This window comes from Grampus griseus, assembly GCF_964374135.1.
Source record: "Grampus griseus genome assembly, chromosome: 14".
NCBI lineage: Eukaryota > Metazoa > Chordata > Mammalia > Artiodactyla > Delphinidae > Grampus > Grampus griseus.
In genome coordinates this window covers 65,029,437-65,057,387 of record NC_139008.1, presented here as the reverse complement: position 1 = coordinate 65,057,387, position 27,951 = coordinate 65,029,437, and the positions used below count along the sequence as shown (strand labels likewise).

At 44.3% G+C, this 27,951-nt stretch overlaps 1 protein-coding gene across 2 annotated transcripts; it reads left to right on the top strand.

Annotated features, from left to right (window-relative positions):
• The first annotated feature begins 246 nt into the window (after window positions 1-246).
• On the top strand, window positions 247-27,951 carry LOC309832937 (ER degradation-enhancing alpha-mannosidase-like protein 2). Of its 2 annotated transcripts, XM_082670996.1 has the most exons (11): window positions 247-422; window positions 656-766; window positions 2,609-2,648; window positions 4,629-4,734; window positions 9,852-9,977; window positions 11,945-12,156; window positions 14,559-14,700; window positions 16,341-16,465; window positions 22,243-22,387; window positions 25,183-25,304; window positions 27,390-27,951. In XM_082670996.1, exons 1-11 carry the CDS (start codon window positions 316-318, stop codon window positions 27,888-27,890), a joined length of 1,737 nt encoding a protein of 578 aa, XP_082527122.1. In that variant the 5' UTR covers window positions 247-315; the 3' UTR covers window positions 27,891-27,951. The 2 variants fall into 2 exon arrangements, with proteins under 2 accessions (XP_082527122.1, XP_082527123.1); XM_082670997.1 differs by lacking the exons at window positions 247-422; window positions 656-766 and adding an exon at window positions 2,343-2,417.

Sequence of the window (27,951 nt, the reverse complement as noted above, 5' to 3'; positions counted from 1 at the left end):
AATAAAAATAATTAAATTTAAGAAATATTTTAAAAATGCTGTTGCTAAAACATTAATTAATAATAGTAGCTGTACTAGCCACTGTCTTTTAAGACATGTTGATCTCCGCTTCAGAGACTACATGTCCCAAGATGCTCTTTGCTTGGGTTTCACCGCCCATTGTATTCTGGGGCTTGTAGTCCGGAAGTGAATGGATGACTCATCGGCCCGCAGGCGCACTGCTCCTAATTCCCGGAAGAACCAGCAGAGGGTCGCAGGATGTGCGGGTGGCTGCGGCTGCTGCTGCAGCGGCGGCGCTGACAGGGCACGCGCTCTATGCCTTTCCGGCTGCTCGTCCCGTTTGGCCTCCTGTGTGCGCTGCTACCCCTGCACCATGGTGCGCCCGGCCCGGATGGCACCGCGCCCGACCCCGCCCACTACAGGTGAAGGGGGTCAGGCTCCCTGCCCTTCCATAGTTGGGGAATGGGAATCCCAGACCTGGTCCCTTCCCCATTCCCTCCATCCCAGACCACCCCCCCCGACCTGCTGGGACCCCGCCACTGGGCTCCTCGCAGAAATCAGGTGGTGATGACCATTTTCCGCCCTAATTCTTGTCCTTTCCTCTGCCTGGTTTCGTTTGGTGGTCCTCTGACTTATTTCTCGTACCCCGCACCAGGGCGCGAGTCAAGGCCATGTTCTACCACGCCTACGACAGCTACCTGGAGAATGCCTTTCCCTACGACGAGCTGCGACCTCTCACCTGTGACGGGCACGACACCTGGGGCAGGTAGTGCGAGCGGAGGAGCAAGGGGGCGGCCTGGGTCTGGCAGTCCGGTCGTAGGCGGGCGGGTATGCTGGAGCTGGTGGCTTCATGATCTCACCGGTTCCAGAAAAACCTCCTAGCTAGCGTGGGGTCGCGTTCCCCCTAATTCAGGCCAGCACCACCAGGATCCACCCAGCCTCCTGGAAAGTTGGATTCCCATAGTGGAAAAAGGCTGGGTTAGCCTGGTGGTCTGGACCTCCGGGCTCTGGCCACAGCAGTGACAGACACCAGCTGTTAGGACTTGGGCAAATCTCTGGAGGCTTAGGATATGTGGAAGGGCTTCAAAAAGTCAGAAGACCCAACCCCTTCATGTTATAAGTGGGCAAACAGGCCTAGGAGGGGATGTAACTCTCCTAAACATGAAATTTCAGAGCCTTTGTTGTTAGTGTAACTGAAACCCACTTCCCCCATTACCCTCACATCCCTGACTGCTTCTTGAGATCTCAGCTCAAACTGTCACCTTAGCATCAGTTCCCCTAAATACCCACCCCAACAGGTCACTCTCACAAACCACCCTTTTTATTTTCTTCGTAGCACTTCTCACTCTTATACTGTCATTTTCACTTATGTGTTAGTTTGTCTTTCTCACTTCCACTAGAAGAAAAATCTGTGAGAGATGGAATTCTCTGTCTTGTTCCTTGCTGAGTAAGTGAAGAATCATTGCATTTAGCTGAAGCTAACCTTGATTAAACACTGTGCTAAGCATTTTACTTGTGTCATCTCATTTAGTTAACACCGCTAGGAGTTAATTGCTGTTATCTCTGTTTTACAAATGAATATGCTAGGGACTGGAGAAATTAAGCTCAACACAAATTGTGCTGGTTTTCGTTTTTTAGTTGAAAAAAGTAATACAAGTAAATGGCAAATTCAAGCAGTCCAATATCATATAATAAAATAAATATCTCCCATACCCTAGAACTCCAACCACTGTTAACCTTCTTGTGTATCCTTCCAGAAATATTTTTGGTTTATACCATCATATAGGTATGTATATGTGTATCTTTTAAAATAACCTTTTAAAGGTGTAACATATAAAATGCACCCATTTTAAGTGTGTAGTGAGCACCATCACAGGATAGAGAACATTTCTGTCACACTGGAAAGTTCCCTGGTGGCCCTTTATAGTTAATCCCTCCACCACCACTGGCCCAAAAAACCGCTAATCTGCTTTCTGTCTATATTGTCTCTTTTTGAAAAATGCAGTTAGAATACGACACACGACAGTGCCTATTCTGTACCTTGTCTTTTTCATTTAACTATATAATTTGAATGTCTTCCCCTTAGCCCATAGAACTCTTGATAACAATCTTTTTGACCACCTCATAGTTTCGCATTGTTTGAATGTATTACAGTTTGGTTAATCACTTTTCAACTGGTATACATTTGGGTTATTTCTAGCTTTTTGCTGTTCTAAAAACAATATTGCCATGAGCATTCTCAAGGCTACAGTTCTGTGCACTGCGAGATAAATTCTTAGATGTGGAAAGCCTGCGCTCTGAGATACAATCTTATACTGCCTCCCTATGGTGGAGAAGAATGCCAGAGAATATAGGCAATGTGTTTAACTACAGTCGAGCTATTTGCATGAGATGTTATACATCAGCCCACCTCCCAGGTACGTTAAATGGGTCAGAGGTTCCTGGCGATTTTCACAATGGCTTCTCTGTTGTGATTTCAGGTGGGACTGGCAGAGGCATCGCTGTGCCTCACTTATTAGTTTTTGGGGTCTCTGATCTGGGGCAGCCTTAATAACTGGTGTTTGTTTGATTTTCTTACTAAGCAGCTGGGGTTTTTGTCCTTTTACAGTTTTTCTCTGACTCTTATTGATGCTCTGGACACCTTGTTGGTAAGTGTCTCATCTATTCCTTTTCCTCTCCAACATTGCATGACCAATATCCTTCTTCTTTTGGTAGCTTGACTGTGGGTGAAAAATGAATTCTTCACCTGGGCTTTTTATTTTCATCTTTCATTTTGATCTTTAATTTGGGGGCAGTGGAAAGCCAGTGGAATTTTTTTCAAGAAGAGGGTAGGAAATGAGATTCCTGTTTTGAGAAGATCACTGGCTACAATGTGGAGACAGATTCATGTCATCATTTAACAAACATTTTGTGAGTAATTGCTTCATGCACTGTGCTCAGCCCTCTGGGGGAGTGCAGGAATGAGGGAGGCTCCTGCCTATGCAAAGATTCTCGTAATGTGGAAAGAAATAGATGCCCTGAGAGTTGTGGGGATAAACTTGCTGGAGTCTTTTAAAGGAGGAAGAGGTTAATTTCAGCTGGAGGAATCGAAGGATTCCTAGAGAAGGTGACATTTAGATAATCGAAGATAGGTTGGATTTGGAAATGGGAAGACACAGAGTGAGATTTCTGGTAGAGGGAACAGCATGTCTGAGGGCAGAAAATCAGGGAATAGTGGGTACTGAAGTCGACAGAAGAACAGTGAGAGACATGGTTAGAAGGATAGATTAGGTCTAAATCATAGAGGGCTTTGAATGCTGAGATAGTCAGGATTGTTTCAGCTGCAAGCGATCAAACTGATTTAGACAGGAAGGAAATTTACTGAGTCAGATAACTAAAAAGTCCAGGTAAAGACTGACCTCAAACCCAGCTGGTTCCAGACATTTAAATAACGTCATTAGGAATCTCTTTCTCCATCTCTTATTTCTGCTTTCCTTGCTGGCTGTATTCTCAGGCTCTCCTTAAGCTGGCAGGGTAGCCAATGGTAACTCCAGACGCACATCCCACTCATTTAGTAACCTGTGTGTGGAGAGAATTAGTCCTTTTCCATTAATTCCGTGGACTGAGTCTCACTGATCTGGCTTGGGTTACACATCTATCCTTGAATCAATCAGTTGGCCAAGGGGTATAGTACGTTGGCTGGTCCAGGTGAAGTGCCCATTCTTGCAGCTGAAGGGATGAATTACAGGAGTGACTGTGGAAGAAGGGTGATTCCTCAAGGGAAAATTGGAACACTGATATCAGAATAAAAGGCATCAGGATTGCATTTGACTGATGGTTTAAACAGAAGAGTTTAATTTTCTCAAGTATAAGAAAATCTGAATGAAGGTAATTTCTAGCATTGGATCAGGTGCTCAACTGCGCCATCAGAGACCCCATGCTGTTTGTATCCTTCCATTCTACCATCATTAGTATATTGACTTTCATTCTCATGCTTAGTACCTCATGGCCTAAGATGGCTTCCACAGCTCCAGAAATCAAGTCTGCTTTCAAAGCAGAAAGAAAAAGAGTAAAAGCCATGCCAACTGTGTCTTGTCCCTTTCTGTTAGGAAAACAGGAGCTTTCTGAGAAGTGCCCCTAGTAGACTTTACAAAGCTCAGAATTGACTGGGTAACACAATCACCCAGTAGCAAATGAGACTGAGAAAGCAAATATGTGGATTTCTAGCCTCTATGGCTGGGAGCTACAAGGGTAAAGAAGATTGAGAATCAATGTTGGGCCAACCAACCTGCAGTATTTTCTATAAGGCTGAATGTGACAAGGTTAAAAACAATAAATATCCACCGTAAATGTCAAGCTAAGATTTCCTTATGTGGTCTACAGTCTTTATATTGGTTTCATTTAAATGAGTACATAAAAATTCTTAAATTGGTACCAAAGAATTTACTTTACCAGTCTCTTGATACTGGGTCTGTGTGATTTCCAGCTCTCAGTGTTTTCTCTTGTTACCAGCAGTCCTAGAACAGAAACTGTAGGTCTGAAGTTGAATAAGTAGGATTCACACCAGCATAGGATCCTAGACTCTGAATCTAGCATCTTCAGTGCCCACAAGCCTGAGAGCCTCACAGTCAGGTCTCTCTTTCCTTCAGATTTTGGGGAATGTCTCAGAATTCCAAAGAGTGGTTGAAGTGCTCCAGGACAACGTGGACTTTGATATTGATGTGAACGCCTCTGTGTTTGAAACCAACATCCGAGGTGAGGGCTGCCTTCTAGGGCACTTGGAAGAAAGGAGAATGTGAAATTTTGGCTTCTGTGTAAACCAAGAGGTGATAAACAGGATCTTAAGCACCAGCCTTGCCAGGGCACTTGACTCAAGCCAGATTGACAGTCTTCCCTCCTGTAGGGTTGGGTAGGGAGGTCTCGGGATCCCTCATCAGTTTCAGACATGAAAGTGAGCAGGGGACAGAGAAAAGACTGAAAAGAAATATGCCAGGATTACTCACATATTTAACATATATTTGGTACCAGGCTTTCAGCCAAGAGCAAGAAAGATGTAATCCTTGCCTTCTTGTAGCTTATTGCCTATTGAAAGTTTGTTAGAACTTTCTGCATTGTTGATGGAAATGTTTTATATCTGTGTTGTCCAGTCCAGTAGCCACTAGCTACATGTGGCTATTGAACATTTTGAAAGGTGGCTACTGCAACTGAAGAACTGAATTTTAAATTTCATTTACTTTTAATGGATTTAAATTTAAATAGTGACATGTGGTTACTAATTACTGTGTTACATAGTGCAAGGCTAGGGTATTAGTTTCCAAACCTGGCTGCCCATCAGAAGCATTTGGGACATTTTAAAAAGTTCAGCTGTGTAGACTCCACTCTAAATCTAATGAATTGGGATCTCTGGGTTGGGTCCTACAGTCAGTATTTTTAGCAGGTTCCCAATGAATCTTTTTTTTTTTTTAATGAATCATTCATTTTATTAAGGTAAATTTACATATACTGAAATGCACAGATCTACACATTTCAATGAATTTTGACCCAGTGATTCTTTTTTTTTAAATTAATTAACTAACTGTTTATTTTTTTTGGCTGCGTTGGGTCTTTGTTGCTGCGGGTGGGCTTTTTCTAGTTGTGGCGAGTGGGGACTACTCTTCGTTGCAGTGCATGGGCTTCTCATTGCAGTGGCTTCTCTTTTTTGCAGAGCATGGGCTCTGTGCACGTGGGCTTCAGTAATAGTGACTCGCAGGGTTAGCTGCTCCGCGGCATGTGGGATCTTCCTGCACCAGGGTTCGAACCCGTATCCCCTGCATTGGTAGACGGGTTCTTAACCACTGAGCCACCGGGGAAGTCCCTTATTTATTTATTTATTTATTTTTAAACATCTTTATTGGAGTATAATTGCTTTACAATGGTGTGTTAGTTTCTGCTTTATAACAAAGTGAATCAGTTATACATATACATATGTTCCCATATCTCTTCCCTCTTGCGTCTCCCTCCCTCCCACCCTCCCTATCCCACCCCTCTAGGTGGTCACAAAGCACCGAGCTGATCTCCCTGTGCTATGCGGCTGCTTCCCACTAGCTATCTATTTTACATTTGGTAGTGTATATATGTCCATGCCACTCTCTCACTTTGTCACAGCTTACCCTTCCCCCTCCCCATATCCTCAAGTCCATTCTCTAGTAGGTCTGTGTCTTTATTCCCGTCTTACCCCTGGGTTCTTCATGACCCTTTTTTTCTTTTTTTTTTTTCTTAGATTCCACATATATGTGTTAGCATACTGTATTTGTTTTTCTCTTTCTGACTTACTTCACTCTGTATGACAGACTCTAGGTCCATCCACCTCACTACAAATAACTCAATTTCATTTCCTTTTATGGCTGAGTAATATTCCATTGTATATATGTGCCACATCTTCTTTATCCATTCATCCGATGATGGACCCTTAGGTTGCTTCCTTGTCCTGGCTATTGTAAATAGAGCTGCAATGAACATTTTGGTACGTGACTCTTTTTGAATTATGGTTTTCTCAGGGTATATGCCCAGTAGTGGGATTGCTGGGTCGTATGGTAGTTCTATTTTTAGTTTTTTAAGGAACCTCCGTACTGTTCTCCATAGTGGCTGTATCAATTTACATTCCCACCAACAGTGCAAGAGTGTTCCCTTTTCTCCATACCCTCTCCAGCATTTATTGTTTCTAGATTTTTTGATAATGGCCATTCTGACCGGTGTGAGGTGATATCTCATTGTAGTTTTGATTTGCATTTCTCTAATGATTAATGATATTGAGCATTCTTTCATGTGTTTGTTGGCAATCTGTATATCTTCTTTGGAGAAATGTCTATTTAGGTCTTCTGCCCATTTTTGGATTGGGTTGTTTGTTTTTTTGTTATTGATCTGCATGAGCTGCTTGTAAATTTTGGAGGTTAATCCTTTGTCAGTTGCTTCATTTGCAAATATTTTCTCCCATTCTGAGGGTTGTCTTTTGGTCTTGTTTATGGTTTCCTTTGCTGTGCAAAAGCTTTTAAGTTTCATTAGGTTCCGTTTGTTTATTTTTATTTCCATTTCTCTAGGAGGTGGGCCAAAAAGGATCATGCTGTGATTTATGTCATAGAGTGTTCTGCCTATGTTTTCCTCTAAGAGTTTTTATAGTGTCTGGCCTTACATTTAGGTCTTTTATCCATTTTGAGGTTATTTTTGTGTATGGTGTTAGGGAGTGTTCTAATTTCATACTTTTACATGTACCTGTCCAGTTTTCCCAGCACCACTTATTGAAGAGGCTGTCTTTTCCCCACTGTATATTCTTGCCTCCTTTATCAAAGATAAGGTGACCATATGTGCGTGGGTTTATCTCTGGGCTTTCTGTCCTGTTCCATTGATCTATATGTCTGTTTTTGTGCCAGTACCATACTGTCTTGATTACTGTAGCTTTGTAGTGTAGTCTGAAGTCAGGGAGCCTGATTCCTCCAGCTCCATTTTTTGTTCTCAAGATTGCTTTGGCTATTTGGGGTCTTTTGTATTTCCGTAGAAATTGTGAAATTTTTTGTTCTAGTTCTGTGAAAAATGCCAGTGGTAGTTTGATAGGGATTGCATTGAATCTGTAGATTGCTTTGGGTAGTAGAGTCATTTTCACAATGTTGATTCTTCCAATTGAAGAACATGGTATATCTCTCCATCTGTTTGTATCATCTTTAATTTCTTTCATCAGTGTCTTATAATTTTCTGCATACAGGTCTTTTGTCTCCTTAAGTAGGTTTATTCCTAGATATTTTATTCTTTTTGTTGCAATGGTAAATGGGAGTGTTTTCTTAATTTCACTTTCAGATTTTTCATCATTAGTGTATAGGAATGCAAGAGATTTCTGTGCATTAATTTTGTATCCTGCTACTTTACCAAATTCATTGATTAGCTCTAGTAGTTTTCTGGTATCATCTTTAGGATTCTCTATATATAGTATCATGTCATCTGCAAACAGTGACAGCTTTACTTCTTCTTTTCCGATTTGGATTCCTTTTATTTCTTTTTCTTCTCTGTTTGCTGTGGCTAAAACTTCCAAAACTATGTTGAATAATAGTGGTGAGAGTGGGCAACCTTGTCTTGTTCCTGATCTTAGTGGAAATGGTTTCAGTTTTTCACCATTGAGGACGATGTTGGCTGTGGTTTTGTCATATATGGCCTTTATTATGTTGAGGAAAGTTCCCTCTATGCCTCTTTCTGCAGGGTTTTTATCATAAATGGGTGTTGAATTTTGTCGAAAGCTTTCTCTGCATCTATTGAGATGATCATATGGTTTTTCTCCTTCAATTTGTTAATGTGATGTATCACGTTGATTGATTTGCATATATTGAAGAATCCTTGCATTCCTGGAATAAACCCCACTTGATCATTGTGTATGATCGTTTTAATGTGCTGTTATATTCTGTTTGCTAGTATTTTGTTGAGGATTTTTTATCTATGTTCATCAGTGATATTGGCCTGTAGTTTTCATTCTTTGTGACATCTTTGTCTGGTTTTGGTATCAGGGTGATGGTGGCCTTGTAGAATGAGTTGGAGAGTGTTCCTCCCTCTGCTATATTTTGGAAGAGTTTGAGAAGGATAGGCGTTAGCTCTTCTCTAAATGTCCCTATTTATTTTTTAATGAACACTTATTGCCTAGGTTTTACCTGTGGGATTCTTTGAGGCCCGGGTTGAATGTGGGTTTTTCCAGATATATTTTTTGTTTACTCTTGCCATGTGGCTGGAGGCATTATCTGCTAAAACCACCTTAGGCTAAAGATTTGAGGTTTTCTAGACTACACAGTTAGTGTGAATTCAGTCTGTAAAACTTAGTGGGTACCAGTTTGTGGTTATTAATTCTTAGGAGAGATTTTTTTTTTCTTCACTTTACTTGGCATTGAGATTTGAGGTATACAGTTTTCCTTACTCTGTGCTAGGGGAGGTGTGTAGGGGTTATTTTTAATTCATCTTTACACAGGGGATATAATTCTTCCAGATCCCAACTTCATGGAGGGATCTTCTATCAGACTTCCCACTCTGGGTAGGTCCTGCCTTTGTCTCTTATTCCTGGTCTGCCAGGAGGAGGGGAAAACTGAAGCTCAAGGTCGCCAGTTTTTTCAGTGGGAGGGCCATTCAGGATATCTGTTTAGCCATATTTCCAGATAACCTTTGTATCTTTTTATAAGTCCTAAATATTATGTAATAAATTGAAATAGATAAATGAATAAAGTGAAGGTAATAAGTATCCTCCCTTGGTCTTGGGGTGATGGGGAGACAGTGACCAAGTGCAACGAGCGTGGACTTTGGAGTCAGACAGACCTGGCCCTACCACCTACTAGATGGATGACCCTGGGCAAGTCAGTTTACCTCTCTGAACCACAGTATCTCCGTCTGAAGAGGGCACAGTAGTACCTAGTGCTTGGTATACAGTAGGGACTGCAAAAAAATGATAACCTTTTTTTTTTTTTTTTTTTGTGGTACGCGAGCCTCTCACTGTTGCGGCCTCTCCCGTGGCGGAGCACAGGCTCCAGACGCGCTGGCTCAGCGGCCATGGCTCACGGGCCCAGACGCTGCACGGCATGTGGGATCTTCCCGGACCGGGGCACAAACCCGTGTCCCCTGCATCAGCAGGCTGACTCTCAACCACTGCGCCGCCAGGGAAGCCCGATAACCATTATTTTTGTGACCCACCAAGAGAAAAAAAAACTTCATGAACTTAACACTGTACCAGTGTGTGGGGTTAAGGACTCTTCTTTTGCTACATGGCTCCAGCCCCTTCCCAGTGAGCCACTGAACAGAGCATTAAGTTTAATTTGTACAAGGGAAAGACTGGTCCTTAGGATTCTGACACTTGCTTTTTGTACCATCTGTAGTAGTAGGAGGACTTCTGTCTGCTCACCTGCTATCAAAGAGGGCTGGGGTAGAAGTGGAGGCTGGATGGCCCTGCTCGGGACCTCTCCTGAGGATGGCTGAGGAGGCAGCCCGGAAACTCCTCCCAGGTAAGACCCACATGGAGATGGGGCAGAGATGAAGTCCGGTAGGTCCTGCTGCTCCTGCTGGAGAAGAGAGTGGCTGTGCAGAATTATTTGCTCGTGTTGCTCACCCAAACACTTGGTATTTCTACCTCTTGGCGCCCACCATGGAAAACAGGAGAGTCCTTGGCATTTTGACGGCTAGGCTAGGATGGATGAGCTGACCTCATTAATGTCTGCGAGGAGCGCTGAAGGCCAGCCTGGTGGCTGGAAGGCTCTTGCCCTTATTTGAGTGAGTGCTTTTGCCCCCTCCCAGGCCCACACGCCACTGGAATGAAAGGGTTCCAGAGAAGAGCCTTGGTCTGAGCGTTCGGAACCTCTGGTTCTAGACTCGGCTCTGACAACCAATAGCTTGACCAAGCCGCTCTTCCTCTCCTTGGTTCAATTTCCCCGTCTATCAAATGGGAGTCATAATTCCTGCCTCCCTCTGGGGAGACGTAAAATGAGGTCAGAGAGGAGAAAGTTCTTGGAGAACCTCAAACACCACTGAGACATGAGAGGGTCTTGTTTTGTAGCTGAGCCATGTCCAGGGCTGCAGGCCAAGCTGCAGTGTTTGTCCAGAGGGGCAGTAGCTGGGCTCGGCAGCATCAGCGGGACGCTGTGTTCTCTTCAGGGTGTGGTGGAGGCTCTGAGAGCTGTTCACACCCAAACACGTTACACTGTGCTTTCCACCAACCTCTTGGCCGTCTCACTTCTCCCCTTCACCCAGGACTTGCCTCTCATCCTTGGGGAAGAGCTGAGGAGAGTGAGCGAACTGGGTTCAGGTCTCACTCACGGCCTGAATGTCTCCTTACAAACGTCATGTCCTGTGTGACTCATCCCTGGAGGGAAACTGTCTGGTTGCTCCCTTCTTTTTTTTGTATTGAGAAATATACATATTGAAAAGTGCAGTCACGCTGAGAAACAGGATTTTGTCACCTCCCCACCCCCTTTTTAATACTGCCTGACTTCTCTGAACTATCCCTTTGGGCCCTTCTTGCTTGTGACTTGAATCCTCCTTGCTTACCACTCATGTCTGCCAGATAGCAAGTTTCTCATCTTACAGTAAAGTTGCTGGACCTTGTGGTTCTTGGAAGTTTTGACAACTTTGTTCACAGTTTGGTGACGCACAGGCTGCTTTGGGGTTGTTTGACCTTTCAGCCTGGAGAGGAAATCTCTGCCTCTGACTTGCTGTCTTAGTTCCTTGCCTTGAATTGGAAGGCACTGGGGTGAGGTGGACAGGGCTCTGGGCCCATTGCGGGGGGAAGGGGAGTGGGCACGTGATAGTCATTCCCATCCCAGCTCCGTTTGGCTCTCTCTGTGATCTCTGAGTCACTTCTTCACAAGCCTGAGCTTTCCTACCTGTGAATTGAGGGTTGGACCACATTGGCAGTTTTGTGGTTTATATCCTTTTTAAAGAATATAACGTAGCCCCTGAAACTCTTTATTTAGAGCAGGGATCTTAACCTGGCTGCTCTGGGACTGTTTACAGTCTTCAGTTGTGTTTCATTTGGTCAGAATGGTGTTTTAAGAAGTAGATGAATGGCTTTTTCATTGTGCCACCAGCTCCCCCACTGCCTGTGGCTTAAGCCCTGCCTGCTTCACACTCAGTTACTTGCCTGGGCTCTGAGGCATAATATAAAATAAGTAAAAGTAGAGCTGCTCTAGCTAAAGTGAGCCTGTGTGGAGTGTGATACCCCAGAGCACAGCCTGCTGCTTCCCTGCTCACCACAGGCAAGAGCCCAAGGCATGAGGAGCAGTGTTTGACAGCATCTGGGTTAGGTGGCCACTGAGGGCCCTCCAGTTGTGACATTTATCCTTCTCTGGCTCAGTCTCTAGCAGGTCACCCAGGAGGCAAAAGGGAAGTGCTGGCCAAGGCCTCAGGCTTTGGTCCTGTGTCCACCCATGCCCACCTCCCCGCTCCTATCTGGGTTCTTAATTTTGCGATTGTTCAGCCTTTCAGACCCCCACTGGCATGCCGTATGGAACGGTGAACCTGCTTCATGGCGTGAACCCAGGAGAGACTCCTGTCACCTGCACAGCAGGGATCGGGACCTTCATCGTGGAATTTGCCACCCTGAGCAGCCTCACCGGTGACCCTGTGTTCGAAGACGTGGCCAGAGTGGCCCTGATGCGCCTCTGGGAGAGCCGGTCAGATATTGGGCTGGTAGGTCCGCTGCCACTCTTCCTGTCTAGCTCAAGTTGGCCACCTTGGCCCCTGCTTATGAGGCTCAGGGCTCTGAGCAACAGGTTGCGGTCCAGCCGAAGGAAACTAAGGGTGACCTCAGGAGTGATCCAAGGCTTAGGCTCACGACACCAAAAGTAGACCAAGCCTCCAGTTCATGCTTTGGCACAGAGGGGAGGAGAGCATGAGAGCACATCCTCTGGCAGGAAAAGGGGCCATGATAAGCTCTGGCTCCTTGAGCTTCTCTGATCTAGGGAGCGGGTCATATGCTTCATGCCCCTGACTCACTCGGTGACCTTAGATCGTCAGCCTGTCTGGCCCTCATTTTTACATATTTTTGTTTGTAAAACTGTGTTTCTTAGAACCAAAAGATTTGAGAGATGTTGAATGGCTGTTCCATGAGGAAATGATTACTGGTCAATTAAACTTGGGCAACACTATAAATAGTATTCTTTTTTTGGAGAGTCATAATGAACACGAGCAGGTTAAAGGTTATCAAATCCTATGATAAATTCATCTATTTAACTTTGCTTAACTCAACGTTTCACAAACTTATTTGACCCCAGAGTTTTTCTTTCCCCTACAAACCTACTCACCTATGGAAATTTAAGGTCGGTTTCGGCTCCTAAACTAGATGATCCAGTGAAACTAACAGTAATTGAGCCAAAGCTGTCCAGGAAATAGCACTAGATTTAGTCAGAACTGAGACTGAGCCCCAGCCTTACTATGTTGAAACTGTGTGACCCTGGCCAAGTCACTCAACCTTTCTGATCCACAGTTACTTCAGCAATAATATGGATGGATTAATACCTCCTTGCTGAGTCATTATGACTTATAAAGACTGTGTTGTCCGAAAGTGATTCAGGTGGAGGCACGTTTTATGCAAAGTCTGGTTCTAAGTCAGCTTGAAAAGTGAAACTTGTGTGAGGACTCCTTGACAGTCCCTTAAGAAGGTGCCACTCTGGAGAACTAGAGTAACCCCCTTAGTGTCCAACACAGGCAGTTTTTTCTCCAGCTCGGGAGCCATAGTGACTCCGTGACCACCCTGCCCACATCCTCTCAGCCCTTTATCATTTCCGTGCACACTGGCCTGTCTTCCAGTTGCCGTCACCCATGTCTCTTTGGCTACGGGCCTTTTCTGGTGCCTGGATCCTGCTCTGCTTGCACTTGGCTGGAAACGCCAGGTCTTAAATGCTACCCCAGAGCAGTTCTCAACCAGTGGCTGATACTGATGGGAGTTTATGGACAATCACCCTTGTTCCCCGGCCCTCGGGTGGGACCATGCTGAGGCTCGTGCTCTACACTGACTCCCAGAGCTGCCCAGTGGGATGGAGCTCCGTTTCCCATGGTGGTAACTTGCCTGACAGCACACCCTTTAGGGCTGCCTCCCTGCCCTGCCTCACTTTTCCCCTCCTCTTCCAGAGTTTCCAGGGACTCACCGTCCAAATCAACTACTTCCTGGCTTCCTTGCTGGGGCTCTGCCCAAACTAACACAGGACAATTAGCTGTTTCTTTGAATGAGTACCAAGTGAAGTTATCAGCTTCCATCGGGGTCTAAGTTATATGGAGAACATATCTCATTTAAATCTTTAAAATTTATTTTTATGCTTTTTTTTTTTTTTTTTTTTTTTTTTTTTTTGTGGTACGCGGGCCTCTCACTGTTGTGGCCTCTCCCGTTGCGGAGCACAGGCTCCGGACGCGCAGGCTCAGCGGCCATGGCTCACGGGCCCAGCTGCTCTGCGGCATGCGGGATCTTCCCGGACCGGGGCACGAACCCACGTCCCCTGCATCAGCAGGCGGACTCTCAACCACTGCACCACCAGGGAAGCCCTAAAATTTATTTTTAAATGGTTCACAAGTCAAAGGATACAAAAAAGTACGCAGTGACATCTGTGACCCGTCCTCCAGCTACCCAGTTCCTCTCCTTACAAGCAACTACTCTATCAGTTTCTTGGATGTCCTTCCCAAGTTGATTTATGGAAATACGGAAAGTATATCTTATGTCTTTAGACACTGGAATCGCATGCAGATTCTCAGGCTGAGAAGTCTGAGACAGATTGTGGGAACAGCACGTTCTCATCTCCCAGCTCACACTCACTCTAGACAGGGCATGAACACTCCAAGTCATTGTTCTTTTTTCAGTTTTTGACCAGTGTGTATAATTAAGTCCTCCTAAACGTGCATGAGATGTGTCTCCACTGTACATATATGCAAGAGAGCTGGCCATGATCCAGCCTTGCCCCCCAACCCTGTACCCCGATAGCCTGCATGTCTCCCAAGAAGCACTGGGGTGCCTGCCTTGTATCTCACGGGACAGTCAGGGGTGTGGGGACATCCTTGTTTGGTCTTGGGCCCTCCTTTGACACCAAATGTCTCTCTCCTAGGTCGGCAACCACATCGATGTGCTCACTGGCAAGTGGGTGGCCCAGGACGCGGGCATTGGGGCTGGCGTGGACTCCTACTTTGAGTACCTGGTAAAAGGAGCCATCCTGCTTCAGGATAAGAAGCTCATGGCCATGTTCCTAGGTAAAAAGGGCAGGGTAAGGGGGCTTTTCCCCATGGTTTTCCCTATTGACATGTAGTTTATTTATAAACTTTCAGTTGCTCCCAAGTGCCTACAGAATCAGCTCTGCATTCAAAAGCACCATGGACTTACACTGCCCACTTGAGGCCCGCTACACCTTTTCATGCCTTCCTGCAAGAGCCAACTGAACCATGCTGGCTTCTCTACATGCAGCCCTGGATTTTTATTTCCTGGCCATTGCACATGGGGTTTCCTTTGCCTAAAATACCTTTTTTCCTGCCTTTATGTGTCCAAATTCTGTCCACCCGTTAAGGCCCAGCTTAAATGTCACTTTGCCCAGAAAATAGCTTGATTCTTCCTCAGAATTTAGGGCCTTCAGAATCTTTTTTTTTTTTTTAATATATAAATTTATTCATTTATTTTGGCCACGTTGGGTTTTTGTTGCTTCGCGCAGGCTTTCTCTAGTTGTGACGAGCCGGGGCTACTATTCGTTGCGGTGCACGGGCTTCTCATTGCAGTGGCTTCTCTTGTTGCGGAGCACGGGCTCTAGGCATGCGTGCTTCAGTAGTTGTGGCACGTGGGCTCAGTAGTTGTGGCTCGCGGGCTCCAGAGCGCAGGCTCAGTAGTTGTGGTGCATGAGCTTAGTTGCTCCGCGGCATGTGGGATCTTCCCAGACCAGAGCTCGAACCCGTGTCCCCTGCATTGGCAGGCGGATTCTTAGCCACTGCGCCACCAGGGAAGCCCGGCATCATTTTTGCAGTCAGCTATCATCACAGTTATAACTCTTCTAACTGAGTGCAGCATCCAGGCCTTATACTTCTGTACTCCCCACAGTGCTTTGCAGGAGGTAGCTGTAGATTAATGCCTGTTGAATAAAAGCAGTTTACCCTTCAGGCCCTTAGACACTAGTAGTAATGATACTGAGGAATTGTTGGGCACCTAATAATAATTATAGCTACCATTCATTTATTCAGCAAATATTTACTGAGTACCATTGATGTGTTAAGTTTTGTGCCAAGCACTGAACATGGACTATTTCATTTCATCCGTACAACACTGTTTGAGATTGTCTTATTTATTTGCATGTTTTTGGTACTTTGTTCATTCAGATAATGCTTATTGTGCATATTTATTATGTACTATCTTCATGTTGGGGATTCCGCAATCAACAAAACAAAGTCCTAGCTCTCATAGATTTACAGTCTAGGGGGAGTTATAAGTTCAAGTTCCCACTAGAACGCCAGCTCCCTGAGGGCTGGACTTTGTCTTATTTGCCACCCCCCAGGTGCCTGGCACCCGGTAGGCACTCAGTGAATATTGTTGAGTGAATAAATGACTGCACAGTCCCATGAGGTATATAACATTACTCTCCTCACTTTACAGATAATAAGACTGAGGCTTACGAGGAAAAAACTTGCCCGAGGTCACAGCTAACAAGTGGTAAAGCTGGAGCTGGAATTTGAGCCTGGAAGTTTGCCTCCAGAACCCATGCTCCTTCCTCTGTGCCTCCTTGCATCCTAGTCTGCTTTGAGGCTGGGCCACCCTAGGGTCTTGCAAATGTTTAAGTCCATCCTTCTGTTGCCAAAGCCTGCTTTTTGTGTCCCTCATCACTGATGTGTCCATCATCTTATCTCCTCTGCAGAATATAACAAAGCCATTCGGAATTACACCCACTTCGATGACTGGTACCTGTGGGTGCAGATGTACAAGGGGACTGTGTCCATGCCAGTCTTCCAGTCTCTGGAGGCCTACTGGCCTGGTCTTCAGGTAGGAACGATCAGAGAGGGTGGTCCTTTTTCTATGGAACCGGCAAAGCAAGCTCATTCTAATGTATGAGTCAAAAAAGTGCTTGAGCACTTTTTTTTGGAGGGGTGGATTGGGGATGGGAGAGGGGCTTAGAGTGAGACAGATTTAAAGTTCTGCCAAACTGAATTTTCCAAGGGGACCTTTAAGGTGTCAGGAACTGAACTTCCAGCTTGCTGTGGAATGTTGTACCACTTAAAGTAGACAGGGCGGTAATAGCCATTGGCAATGACCATTTCTCCACTGGACATTTCTGTCACGTATCCTCATTCTTGACAGCGGGCCTAGGAAAGGGCGTGACAGCATCTGGGACTGCTCTGTCTGCCATCATTATGTGTGTCCATTACGTGGTCTGATAGAGTTGCAGCTGGAAGGGATCTTAGAGCCCATCTAATCCAGCCCCTATGTGTCCTAAAATATTTTTAATATTTTTATAAACAACTTCTTTTTAATCTTAAGAAATTAAGAAAAGGCAGTAACATGTAGATGGTGGTAAATTTTTCTTTTCTTTTTTTTTTTTTTGCGGTACGCGGGCCTCTCACTGCCGTGGCCTCCCCCGTTGCGGAGCACAGGCTCCAGACGTGCAGGCTCAGCAGCCATGGCTCACGGGCCCAGCCACTCCGCGGCATGTGGGATCCTCCCGGACCGGGGCACGAACCCGTGTCCCCTGCATCGGCAGGCGGACTCTCAGCCACTGCGCCACCAGGGAAGCCTGGTGGTAAATTTTTAAAGCACAACAAGGAATACAATGATAAGTCTCAAGCCCCCACCCTCAGATTCTCTCCCCAATCCAGCCCTTGTTGTCAGTTTTCTGTACCTCTTTCCAGAAATCCATGTACATAGGTATATGCGTATTTATAGCACCCTTTTTTCTTTACGTAAATAGGAACATTTTTATTCTTTTTCACTGAATGTATCTTGGAGATCATTCTTTATTGATGCATAAAGATCAATTTTACTTTTTTAAACAGTTGCATATATTCCATGGAATAGATATATTGTCATTCATTTAAGTTGTTCCCCATTATATACTTTTAGCCAACCCTCTCATTTTATAGATGGGGAAAGAAGCTCAGAGAGAACTTGTTGATAACATTAAATATTGGTTCAACTCTTCTAAGATCTTCAAATTTAGCTGAGTGTCCCCTAAAAGAATTTTGAAAAATTATAGAGCCCCATGCATGTTTTTAATCTTATGAGTTTAAATAGTTGCATACCATTCCTTTTCCTCCTCCAACTCATATTTCCATTCTACCACTCCAACAGGATTTTATCCTAGTTATTATATTTTATGCTGAAAGCATTTTATTGTTCACCGTATCATATTTCTCTGTGACAAAATTTGTTCATACATAGAAATTTAAAATGTTTTTAAATTTCCCGTGATCATAAGCTCTGAGTATTACATTTGTTTTCTTCTGGATTTAGTTATCATTAGTATGTAACTGATTAAAACAACATTTATAGCTTACAATTTTGGATGATTATAAACCTGGAAGTAATTTATTGGAAGTGCATTTCTTAATGAGATTTTTGGGGCTTTTTAAAGTTTTTAAGTAGTTCATGTATTTGTGCATGAATAATACATGTTGCTAAAACAGAGCACTGTTAAGCATCAGTTTTATTCCTGCTTTTCATTTTTTTAGATGTAAGTGCCGCGGAGCCTATGCACATAAATAAGTAGATGGAGATGGAAGGAGTTTGATATTGTAATATCATTCAGTTCTTTGAAATCATTGAGTTAATAGATTGAACCATATAAAATTGCCAGCATCAACCATTTTTGACCCGCAAATGTGGCAGTATTTTATGGTTCACTCTTTATATGGTTAAAAAAAATCACAAATGATCTGTCATCAAAAATTATTTTTAATGATGTCTCTGCTGACAACTTGACCAGTTCCTCTTTCAATTTTTTGAAGGCAAAGAATTGAAAGCCGTCTGATTTGCAGAAGGATTTGTTACCCAGTGGTTAGAGCCATTCATTTTTCTCAACACCTACACTAATATTTTAAATTTAACCTAGTTCAGTGCTCAGGACATTTTTATATCCAAGGACAATGTTCCGCAGTAAGGCTGGAGATTGTTGGTGGGTACACCTTGCTTTTATAAGATGGTAGGACAGTTGTGGAAGAGATAGAATGGGTAGCCTGCCTTTGTGTTGTAAGCATCTTTTCAGGCAGATCCATTTTAGGAAAATTAAGGATCAGGAAATCTATTTCCTTACAACTATTTGTGACTACATTCCTCTTGGAAAACCTGCTTGTACCACCCAGCCATACAACTGATCACACCCTTTGACTTTGCATGATTCTATTTCTATGCATGTTCCTCAAGAAAATAATTGACCAGGGAAAGATGCAACCTGTACATGGATATTCCCAGCAGCAAAGTTCATGACAAAGAAAAACTAGAAATGGTCCAAATGCCCAGTAATGGAAGAAAAAATAAATGATTGTATTTTTTTCTTTTTTTAAATTGTGGTAAAATACACATAACATAAAATTTACCGTGGTAACCATTTTGAGTGTACAGTTCAGTGGTATTTATATTCATGTTGTGCAGCTATCACCACCATCCATCCCCATAACTCTCTTCACCTTGTAAGACTGAAATTCTATACCTTTGAAACAATAACTCCCCATTCTGTCCTCTCCTAGCCCCTGACAACCATCATTATTATTTTGTTTAACATCTTTATTGGAGTATAATTGCTTTACAATGGTGTGTTAGTTTCTGCTTTATAACAAAGTGAATCAGTTATATATATACATATATCCCCATATCCCCTCCCTCTTGCGTCTGCCTCCCACCCTCCCTATCCCACCCCTCTAGGTGGTCACAAAGCACCGAGCTGATCTCCCTGTGCTATGCAGCAGCTTCCCACTAGCTATCTGTTTTACATTTGGTAGTGTACATATGTCCACGCCACTCTCTCACTTCGTCCCAGCTTACCCTTCCCCCTCCCCGTATCCTCAGGTCCATTCTCTACGTCTGCGTCTTTATTCCTGTCCTGCCCCTGGGTTCTTCAGAACCTTTTTTTTTTTAGATTCCACATATATGTGTTAGCATATGGTATTTGTTTTTCTCTTTCTGACTTACTTCGCTCTGTATGACAGTCTCTAGGTCCATCCACCTCATTACACATAACTCAATTTCGTTTCTTTTTATGGCTGAGTAATATTCCATTGTATATATGTGCCACATCTTCTTTATCCATTCGTCTGTGGATGGACAGGTTGCTTCCATGTCCTGGCTATTGTAAATAGTGCTGCAGTGAACATTGTGGTACATGACTCATTTTGAATTATGGTTTTCTCAGGGTATGTGCCCAGCAGTGGGATTGCTGGGTCATACCACCATTATGTTTTGTGTCTTTATGATTTTGACTGCTCCAGGTATCTCATATCAGTGGAATCATACAGTATTTGTTTTCTTGTGGCTGGCTTATTTCATTTAGCATAATGTCCCTCAAGGTTCATGCTTGTAGCATGTGTCAGAATTTCCTTCTTTTTTAAGGCTGAATAATATTCCTTTGTATGTATATACCACACTTTGCCGTCTTTGTATAGGATTTGTGTGCTTTGTGTGTGGCACTTTTCCTGCTTTAAGAACGGGTCCTGGGGTTATTTCTCTATGAGTTTATAATAACACTAATAACTAACATTTAGCTGACAGTCTGTCTGGCACATAGAGGTGATAAATATTTATGAAAGAATGATTTATGTGCTGGGCATTTTACACAGAATCATCACAACACGCCGAGGTAAACGATGTTTCATAGATGAAGAAAGGAGGCTTATAGACATTAAATTTGTTCATTTACTCAACAAATATTTGAGTGCCTGCTGTATTCCAGGCCCTGTCCTCGTGAACTTTATAGAGGGTGAGACACAAAGAAAAACTTAGACATATTCATAAAATAATAAGTTGCAATGAAGGAAACAAATTAGAGGCTAAAAGAGAGACTATTGGATGGGGACTTACTTTAGATAAGAAGGCCTCTCAGAAGTGGTGATGCTCAAGCTGATATGTGAAGAACTGGGGTGGGGGACGATGTTCCAGGCAGAGGAAACATGATGTGTGAAGGTCCCGAGGCAGGAAAGAGTTGGGTGTTTATCAGAGACAAAAGCAGCATGGCCACAGTCCAGGGAAGGGAAAGATCAGTCAGTGGAAAGTCAGCGGTGGCCAGATTGCTCAGGGCCCTTGAGGGCCGTGGTGAGGTGTCTTGACCTTAAGCTGAGCCTGTGGAAAGCCACTGAGTAAGACAGTTACTCTGGCTGCCTTGGGAAGAGTGGACTGGAGAAGACAAGTGGTAGGACCAGTGAGGAGGCCTTTGAGGTCATCCCAGTGCAAGATGCAGGTGAACAGGTGGTGGCTCTGGAGATCAAGAGAAAACTCTTGATGTTTTAGAGAGAGAGAATTGATAGGAGTTGCTGATGGAATGGATGTGGGAGTGGGGGAAGAGGGAGGAGTCAAGGATGGCCAGCAGGTATCTGGCCAGAGTGGAATCAGTGGAAGGTGGTGCCGTTTACTGAAAAGGGAGAGAGGTGAGAGGAGGGAGGCAGCTTTGCGGGAGAGTGAAGGGACCGATAGTTTTGTTTGGAAACTGTCAAGTTTGTTCTATCCTTGAGACATCCAGTGGAGATGTCAGGAAGGTCAGCTGTTTCCCTGTGAGCTTACAGTAATACGAATAGCTACATAGAAGCACCTAGTAAAATTACAAGTGCATATAGTCTCAGATTCAGCAATCCCAACTCTGGAAATGTGTCTTACAGACATGCTTCACATATGTTTGAGGTGACATATGTATGGGGTTATTTATTGCAGCATTGATTATTGTAGCAAATAGCAAAAAATTGGAACCAAGCCAACTAGCTATCAATAGGGAACTAATTAAATTGTGGTCCAAGCAATGGAATACTATGCAACTGTATAAATAGGAGGAGGGAGTGCTTTATGTACTTACATGGAAAAATTGAGATGTATTGTTAAATGAATAAAGGAAGCTACAGAAAAGTATATTTAATAAGACGTATTTAATGTGGGGGAAATAATACATACTCATGCATCTTTGCTTATGTTTACAAACTAATGCAAAATGGTTATTTGCTGGGGGGTAGGGTGTGAGTGAGATTAAGTACAATCAATCTTTTTCTTATTCTTAGAATTTTGAATCAGCTGGCTGACTTACCTACTTAAAAGCAGTTAGTAGCCAGTATTGACTGAGCACGTACTGGTAGGCAGGGACATTGTATACAGCCTCTGTCCCTCACAACAATGTAAAATATACGTTGTATTTTGCATGTTAGAGATGAGGCTCAGAGAAGTTAAGTGTCTGGTTTGAGGCAACACACTGAGTAAATGGCCGACTCTGGGTTTGATCACAGGTCTTTTTGGCTCCAAAGCCTTCGCTTCCTCTTTTCCCTGAGGTTGTGTGTGGGGTTTTTTTTTTTGTTTTTGTTTTGTTTTTTTATTTGCGGTACGCGGGCCTCTCACTGTTGTGGCCTCTCCCGTTGCGGAGCACAGGTTCCTGACGCGCAGGCTCAGCGGCCATGGCTCACGGGCCCAGCCGCTCCGTGGCATGTGGGATCTTCCCGGACTGGGGCACGAACCCGCGTCCCCTGCATCGGCAGGCGGACTCTCAACCACTGCGCCACCAGGGAAGCCCGTGTGGGGAGTTTTGTATGTGGGTTTCCTGCCTGGTGGCTGCTTGCCTGACAACCACTTCTCTCCTACAGACCCTCATTGGGGACATTGACAATGCCATGAGGACCTTCCTCAACTACTACACCGTCTGGAAGCAGTTTGGGGGGCTCCCGGAATTCTACAACATTCCTCAGGGATATACAGTGGAGAAGCGAGAGGGTTACCCGCTTCGACCGGGTAAGCAGCATCTCTGGCCTACTGCCAGCCCACAGGCTCTGATTCTCAGAATCCCAACCCCTCGCATATCTATGAGGCTCCATGCCTCACAAGTGCTCACAGCTCCATTTTTTTCCCATCTGCTTCTTCCAGTGGCTCTGGATGGTTTTCCTTCTAGGAATTATTTATCCCCCTTATTTTCAGAGAAGGAGACGGAAGCCTAGTGGGTTGAAATGGCTTGCCCAAGGCTGTTAAGTATAGGAGCTAGGACTGGAACCCAGGTCTCCTAATTACATCTTATGCTCTTTCAAACCCAGACAAGCAGGTGAGATGGAAAAAGCCAGGCTGACGCCTTTTGAGTTCTTGCCATTGGGATTTCAGATGTGGAGGCACACTTTGTTAAGTCAGTGGGTCAGGTCAGATAAGTTGTGCATCTATGGAACGTTAGAACTTTGGAATGGACTTTAAGAGAGAATCATCTCTTCTCGTCCACCTCCCCACTTGCAGGTCAGCAGTCAAGATGTAGAGAAGAAAGGGACAACACACTTGAGAACTCTTCTAAGTTCCTTTCCAGCTCCGATCTTATGACTCACTGAAGGAAAGTTAAACATTGTGAGGAGAGGAAGGGAAAGGGGGACAGAGGAAGGAAGCTGAGTCAGCACACAGTCATCTCCCCTCCCCCCTAAAATAGGTTACATTCCCATTGTTTTAGACTCTTCCTACCTGAATGCCTTTTAGCTGTGGGATGGGCCTTCTAATGGGTTCTGCCCATCCTGCCATCCTCGGCTCCACTTCCTTCCTCCTCTAACCCTGTAGTCCTCTAAGTGATTGCTGTAGGAGTCTTGGAGGGGGACCAGAAGCGGGAGTAAAGCAGCAACTGGAAGCAGCAAATTAGTCACTTTTGACTCCTTAGAGGCTGCTGTTTTTAGTATTTCTCATGCATTTATTCTCATGGCATTTTTTTTTTTTAAAGAGAAAATACTCAGATGGTATTGGATCCCATGTTACCAATAGATAAAATGAAGACAGAGATTGGGACTAAATGTAAGACTTAGACATGTGCATTCTCAAGGTTAGAGGGAACCTGAGAGGTCTTCTAATCGAAATCCCCCTGCAATAGCCCTGTCAAGTGGTTATCTCATCTTTGTTTGATTACCACCAGTGACAGGGGGCTCACTACTTAAGGAGGCAACATGTTTTGTTTGCAGGAATGCTCAGTGGAAAGCAAGGTACCACAGCCAGGAATCCAGAAATGTCTTAGACCAGTCACCCTTCCTATCCCAAAACAATAGCAAATGGGAGATAAGGTACTATTCTATGATTAGATTGGCCAGTCCCTGACGCTCTGGTGCATGTATCCGATCAGCAGTGCTGGAGCACAGAACCTAGCCTAAAAGCCTCTGAAGGGCTTAACCTCCACCTAAGTCCAAATCTAAACCTTGGGCTGTCACCCTCTTCTAGAGAGTTGGCTAGATATACAGGAAATTAAAGCATTTACTAGCACACACAGGCCCATGTGTGAGGAAGAGGAAACAAGAAACAAGATACTTGAGTATCTTGTTTACTGAGTATACTGAGTCAGCCAGCTGTGAGAAGCATAAGGAGAGGCTTCCCATGAGGACACCATCTTTTCTGTCTTTGAACACACACAGTGTGTTCATCTACCAGTAAATGTGCCCCAATCTTTGCTTAGAATACGAGTGATTAGATTAGCCAGTGTCTAGAGGCCTGTGGGGTAAACAGAGAGAGAAGTAGGAGAAAACTGGAGAGATAGGCAGCGATCTTTTCTCCAAAAATAAGTAATGGAGTTTGCAGTAAAAAATCAAAAGGGGGAAAAGTACTGATCAAGGGCTAGGAGGAAACGGGATGTAGAACATCAGGAGGAGACGTTGGTATAGGGAGGGGAGAGGTGTTCTTTCCTCTCTGAGAAAAAAGAGGTGAAGAAGTAGGAAAGTCTGTTGAGCTGTAGCTTTTGCCTACTGGGCCCACCCTAGAAATCAAATCTTTTCCATAACAGCTCTCTAGATATCTGAAAGCAACAAACACATTTTGCTAAGTTTTCTTTTCTCTGGAATAAATATTCCCATCTGGTCCAATTCCTGTTGACTAGTTGGCGAATATTCATCTTATGATGGGGCCCATGTGTGAACGTCAAATTCCAGTTGTGGTGTAGAACAGGGCAAGACTGTTGCCTTGTTCTGGGCACAGAGAACTGATGGCTGCATCTTTGTTAGATTGAAAGTTGATTCTTGAGTATCTTAACCTTTATCTTTTGGCTTATCCCATCTTGGAAAGGGCCTTGTAATGACAGGCTCATACTCTTTTAAGTTTTAGGATTAGGTTAGGCTGTAAGTGACAGATACAAAGTAGTAGCTTAGATAAAATAGAAATTTATTTCTCTGGTCTTACATGACTGTCTTTGGTGGCAGGGACCTTAATCCCACACCTGCCTGCTGGGAATAGTTGTTAGTCTAGGCGTCCATGTGCTTGGATAAAGTTAGCTCTTCTGTTACTAAGGAAGAAGGAGGGAACAGATATTGGGAGATAGGCAGCCGCCTCTGCCACCTTCCCTATCCCAGAACCTGGCTGCCTGTCTCTCCCTTGGGATGGGATTCCATGGTCCACTAAGTCCACTAAGCTTCAGACTGGGTATATTGGCTCTGAAGATTCAGTATTGAGTGAGTTGTCCCATGTTCCCCCTAGTTGGACCCTGTGGACATGGTGTGGAGAGAAGGAATCTCTCACTGGCCCAGGCAGTCCCCAAGCCTTCTCTGCCCAGCCACTGGGTGAAGGAAGGTCTACTTTGAACTTTGCAGAACTCATTGAGAGCGCCATGTACCTCTACCGTGCCACGGGGGACCCCACCCTCTTAGAACTCGGAAGAGATGCTGTGGAATCCATCGAAAAAATCAGCAAGGTGGAATGTGGATTTGCCACAGTAAGTGTTTCCACGGGCCCAAGAATTGGGAAATGTCTCCCCCTGCTGCTAAAGAGCCTCTGGAATATTAGCACTGGAAGGAACCTTAGAGATATAAGCAATGCCTTTATTTTATAGATGGGGAGACTGAGGAGCAGAAGCTGAGAGCCTTGCTAAAGGTCACAGAGCTAGTAGAGGTGGAGCTAGGATTAGTTCCCAGGGGTCTTGACTCCATGCCCTTGGCGTTCTCCCTGCTTCATAGATCCTTTAGCTGTCAGAATAGGCTACTTGGCAAGGGTGAGTATTGTGAAACATTTTGCGAAAAGCCTTGTAAAATGGATTCTAGAAGGGAATTACAGAGTCCCATAGCCTTATTTGCAAACCCAGGGATCCTTAATGGAACAGCTGTACTGGTCTCACAGATATTTACTGAGCGTCTTTCACGGGCCAGGCGCTGTGCTAGGCTGAGGGTTATAGCAATGAAGAAAGACCAAGCCCCTGAGCTGACATTTTAGTAGAAAAAACAAAGAATATGTATCTGGAAGACAGAAAGAAGGCCAGTGTGGCTGGAGGGCGTGAGCAGGGAGGAAAGTGGGAGGAGATACAGCCCCAGAAGTAGGCAGCGGCTAGATTGTGCAGGGCTTTGTGTAAGTCGTGGGGAAGAGTTTGGCTTTTGTTCTGCTTGGAATGATAAGCCTTGGGAGCATTTTCAGCAGAGCAGTGACGTGCTCTGATTTGTATTTTAGAAAGAGCACTCTGGCTGCTCTGTGGGGAATGGACTGAAAGGGTTAAGGATGAGAGCCATGTCACATCCTGAGAGGACCCAGGCAGGCAAGACAGAAATAAACAGTGGTTACAGACATGTAAAAACCAAATGTGTAAGCAAATAGCCTGGAAGCCTATTTGCCAAAAAGCCTGCAGAGGTTTTTTTTAGGGTAAGGAATTAAAAACAAACAAAAACCTTCTTTTTCAAAAAGTTGTAATGTGATTATATTCTATAAGTAAAACATAGATACATGTTTTTAAAGAAAAGACCTATATGTGTAGGAGAAATATACAGCAATGATATGTTTTAGTTTCTAATATGTTGTATTTTATGAAAAGCCAAAGTGGATGAGCCCGTTGGGCCCTTAGGAACTCTTGACTTATTTCCATGAAAATGAAGTCTTTTGGAGCCCTTCCAAGGCGAATGATGGGAACAGGCAACTGACTCCTTGGCCTTTGGCAAACAGGGCAAGAGAATAATAATTCTTGGTACATCAAGTCCATGTTTTAGTCACATTTTTTTGGTGTAAAATAGATGTCTACTGAGAATTAGTTTCGTTTAAGAAAATGTATTGCTAATTCTGAGAAGCTAAAATAAATATTTGTAGCAAGTAAACTTACTCATCCCTGACTGTAAACTCAGTATGAATTTCTCTTCATAAAGACTCCTAATTAGTTGTTTATAAGAGCAAAAAACTTGGTAACCTCCTTAATGTCTGTCAAGGGAGGATTAGCTAAGTAAATGATGCTACATTTTTGCATCATTAAGAAGGGAATGATTAGATCAATGTTTAGAGTCACAAAAGGGTAAGGTAAAGGGGTTAGGAGATTGTTGTATCATGTAGGGGGGCCAGGGAAGACCATTCTGATGAGGTAGCATTTGAGCAGAGACCTGAAGGAAGTGAAAGAGTGGGAGGGCATCTGAAGGAGGAGTGTTCCAGGTTGCGAGGACACCAATGAAAAGAACCGGGCTGGGCATGTGCTTGTTCACAGAACAGAAAGGCCATGTGGCTGGACCTGCGAGAACCAGGGAGAGAGCAGGAAGAGATGAGGTCAGGGAGGGAGCAGAAGCCAGATCACCAAGGACCTGTTAGGCCACGATAAGGACTTTGATTTTAGTCTGTGGGCAATGGGATGTCAACAGAGGGTTTTCCGTGAAGGAGTGACAGGTAAGATTTATGATATAAATATACTTTAGGGACAAAGTTCTGGAAAGTTAAGTGATTTGCCCAAAGGCCTGCAGTCACCTAGTGGCAGAGCAGGAATGCCTGACAGGGTCCCCTGACCCTTTCTGCTGTACTGTGATGCTGGTCTGACTTGCTTCCCTCCCCCACGTGGCAGATCAAAGATCTGCGAGACCACAAGCTTGACAACCGCATGGAGTCTTTCTTCCTGGCCGAGACCGTGAAATACCTCTACCTGCTGTTTGACCCGACCAACTTCATCCACAACAATGGCTCCACCTTCGATGCGGTGATAACCCCCTACGGGGAGTGCATCCTGGGGGCCGGGGGTTACATCTTCAACACTGAAGCACACCCCATTGACCCCGCCGCCCTGCACTGTTGCCGGAGGCTGAAGGAAGAGCAGTGGGAAGTAGAAGATCTGATGAGGGAATTCTACTCTCTCAAACGGAATAGGTCGAGATTTCAGAAAAAAACTATGAGCTCAGGGCCATGGGAACCCCCAACAGGGCCAGGGACATTGTCCTCCCCTGAAAACTATGACCGGGCAAGGGAGAAGAAGCCCACCAAGCAGAAAATCCCACTTCTCAGCTGCCCTAGTCAGCCCTTTACCTCAAAGTTGGCATTACTGGGACAGGTTTTCCTAGATTCCTCATAACCACTGGATGATACTTTGTTTGTTTTTGAAACTAAACTATAACAATAAATCTGCTTTTGAT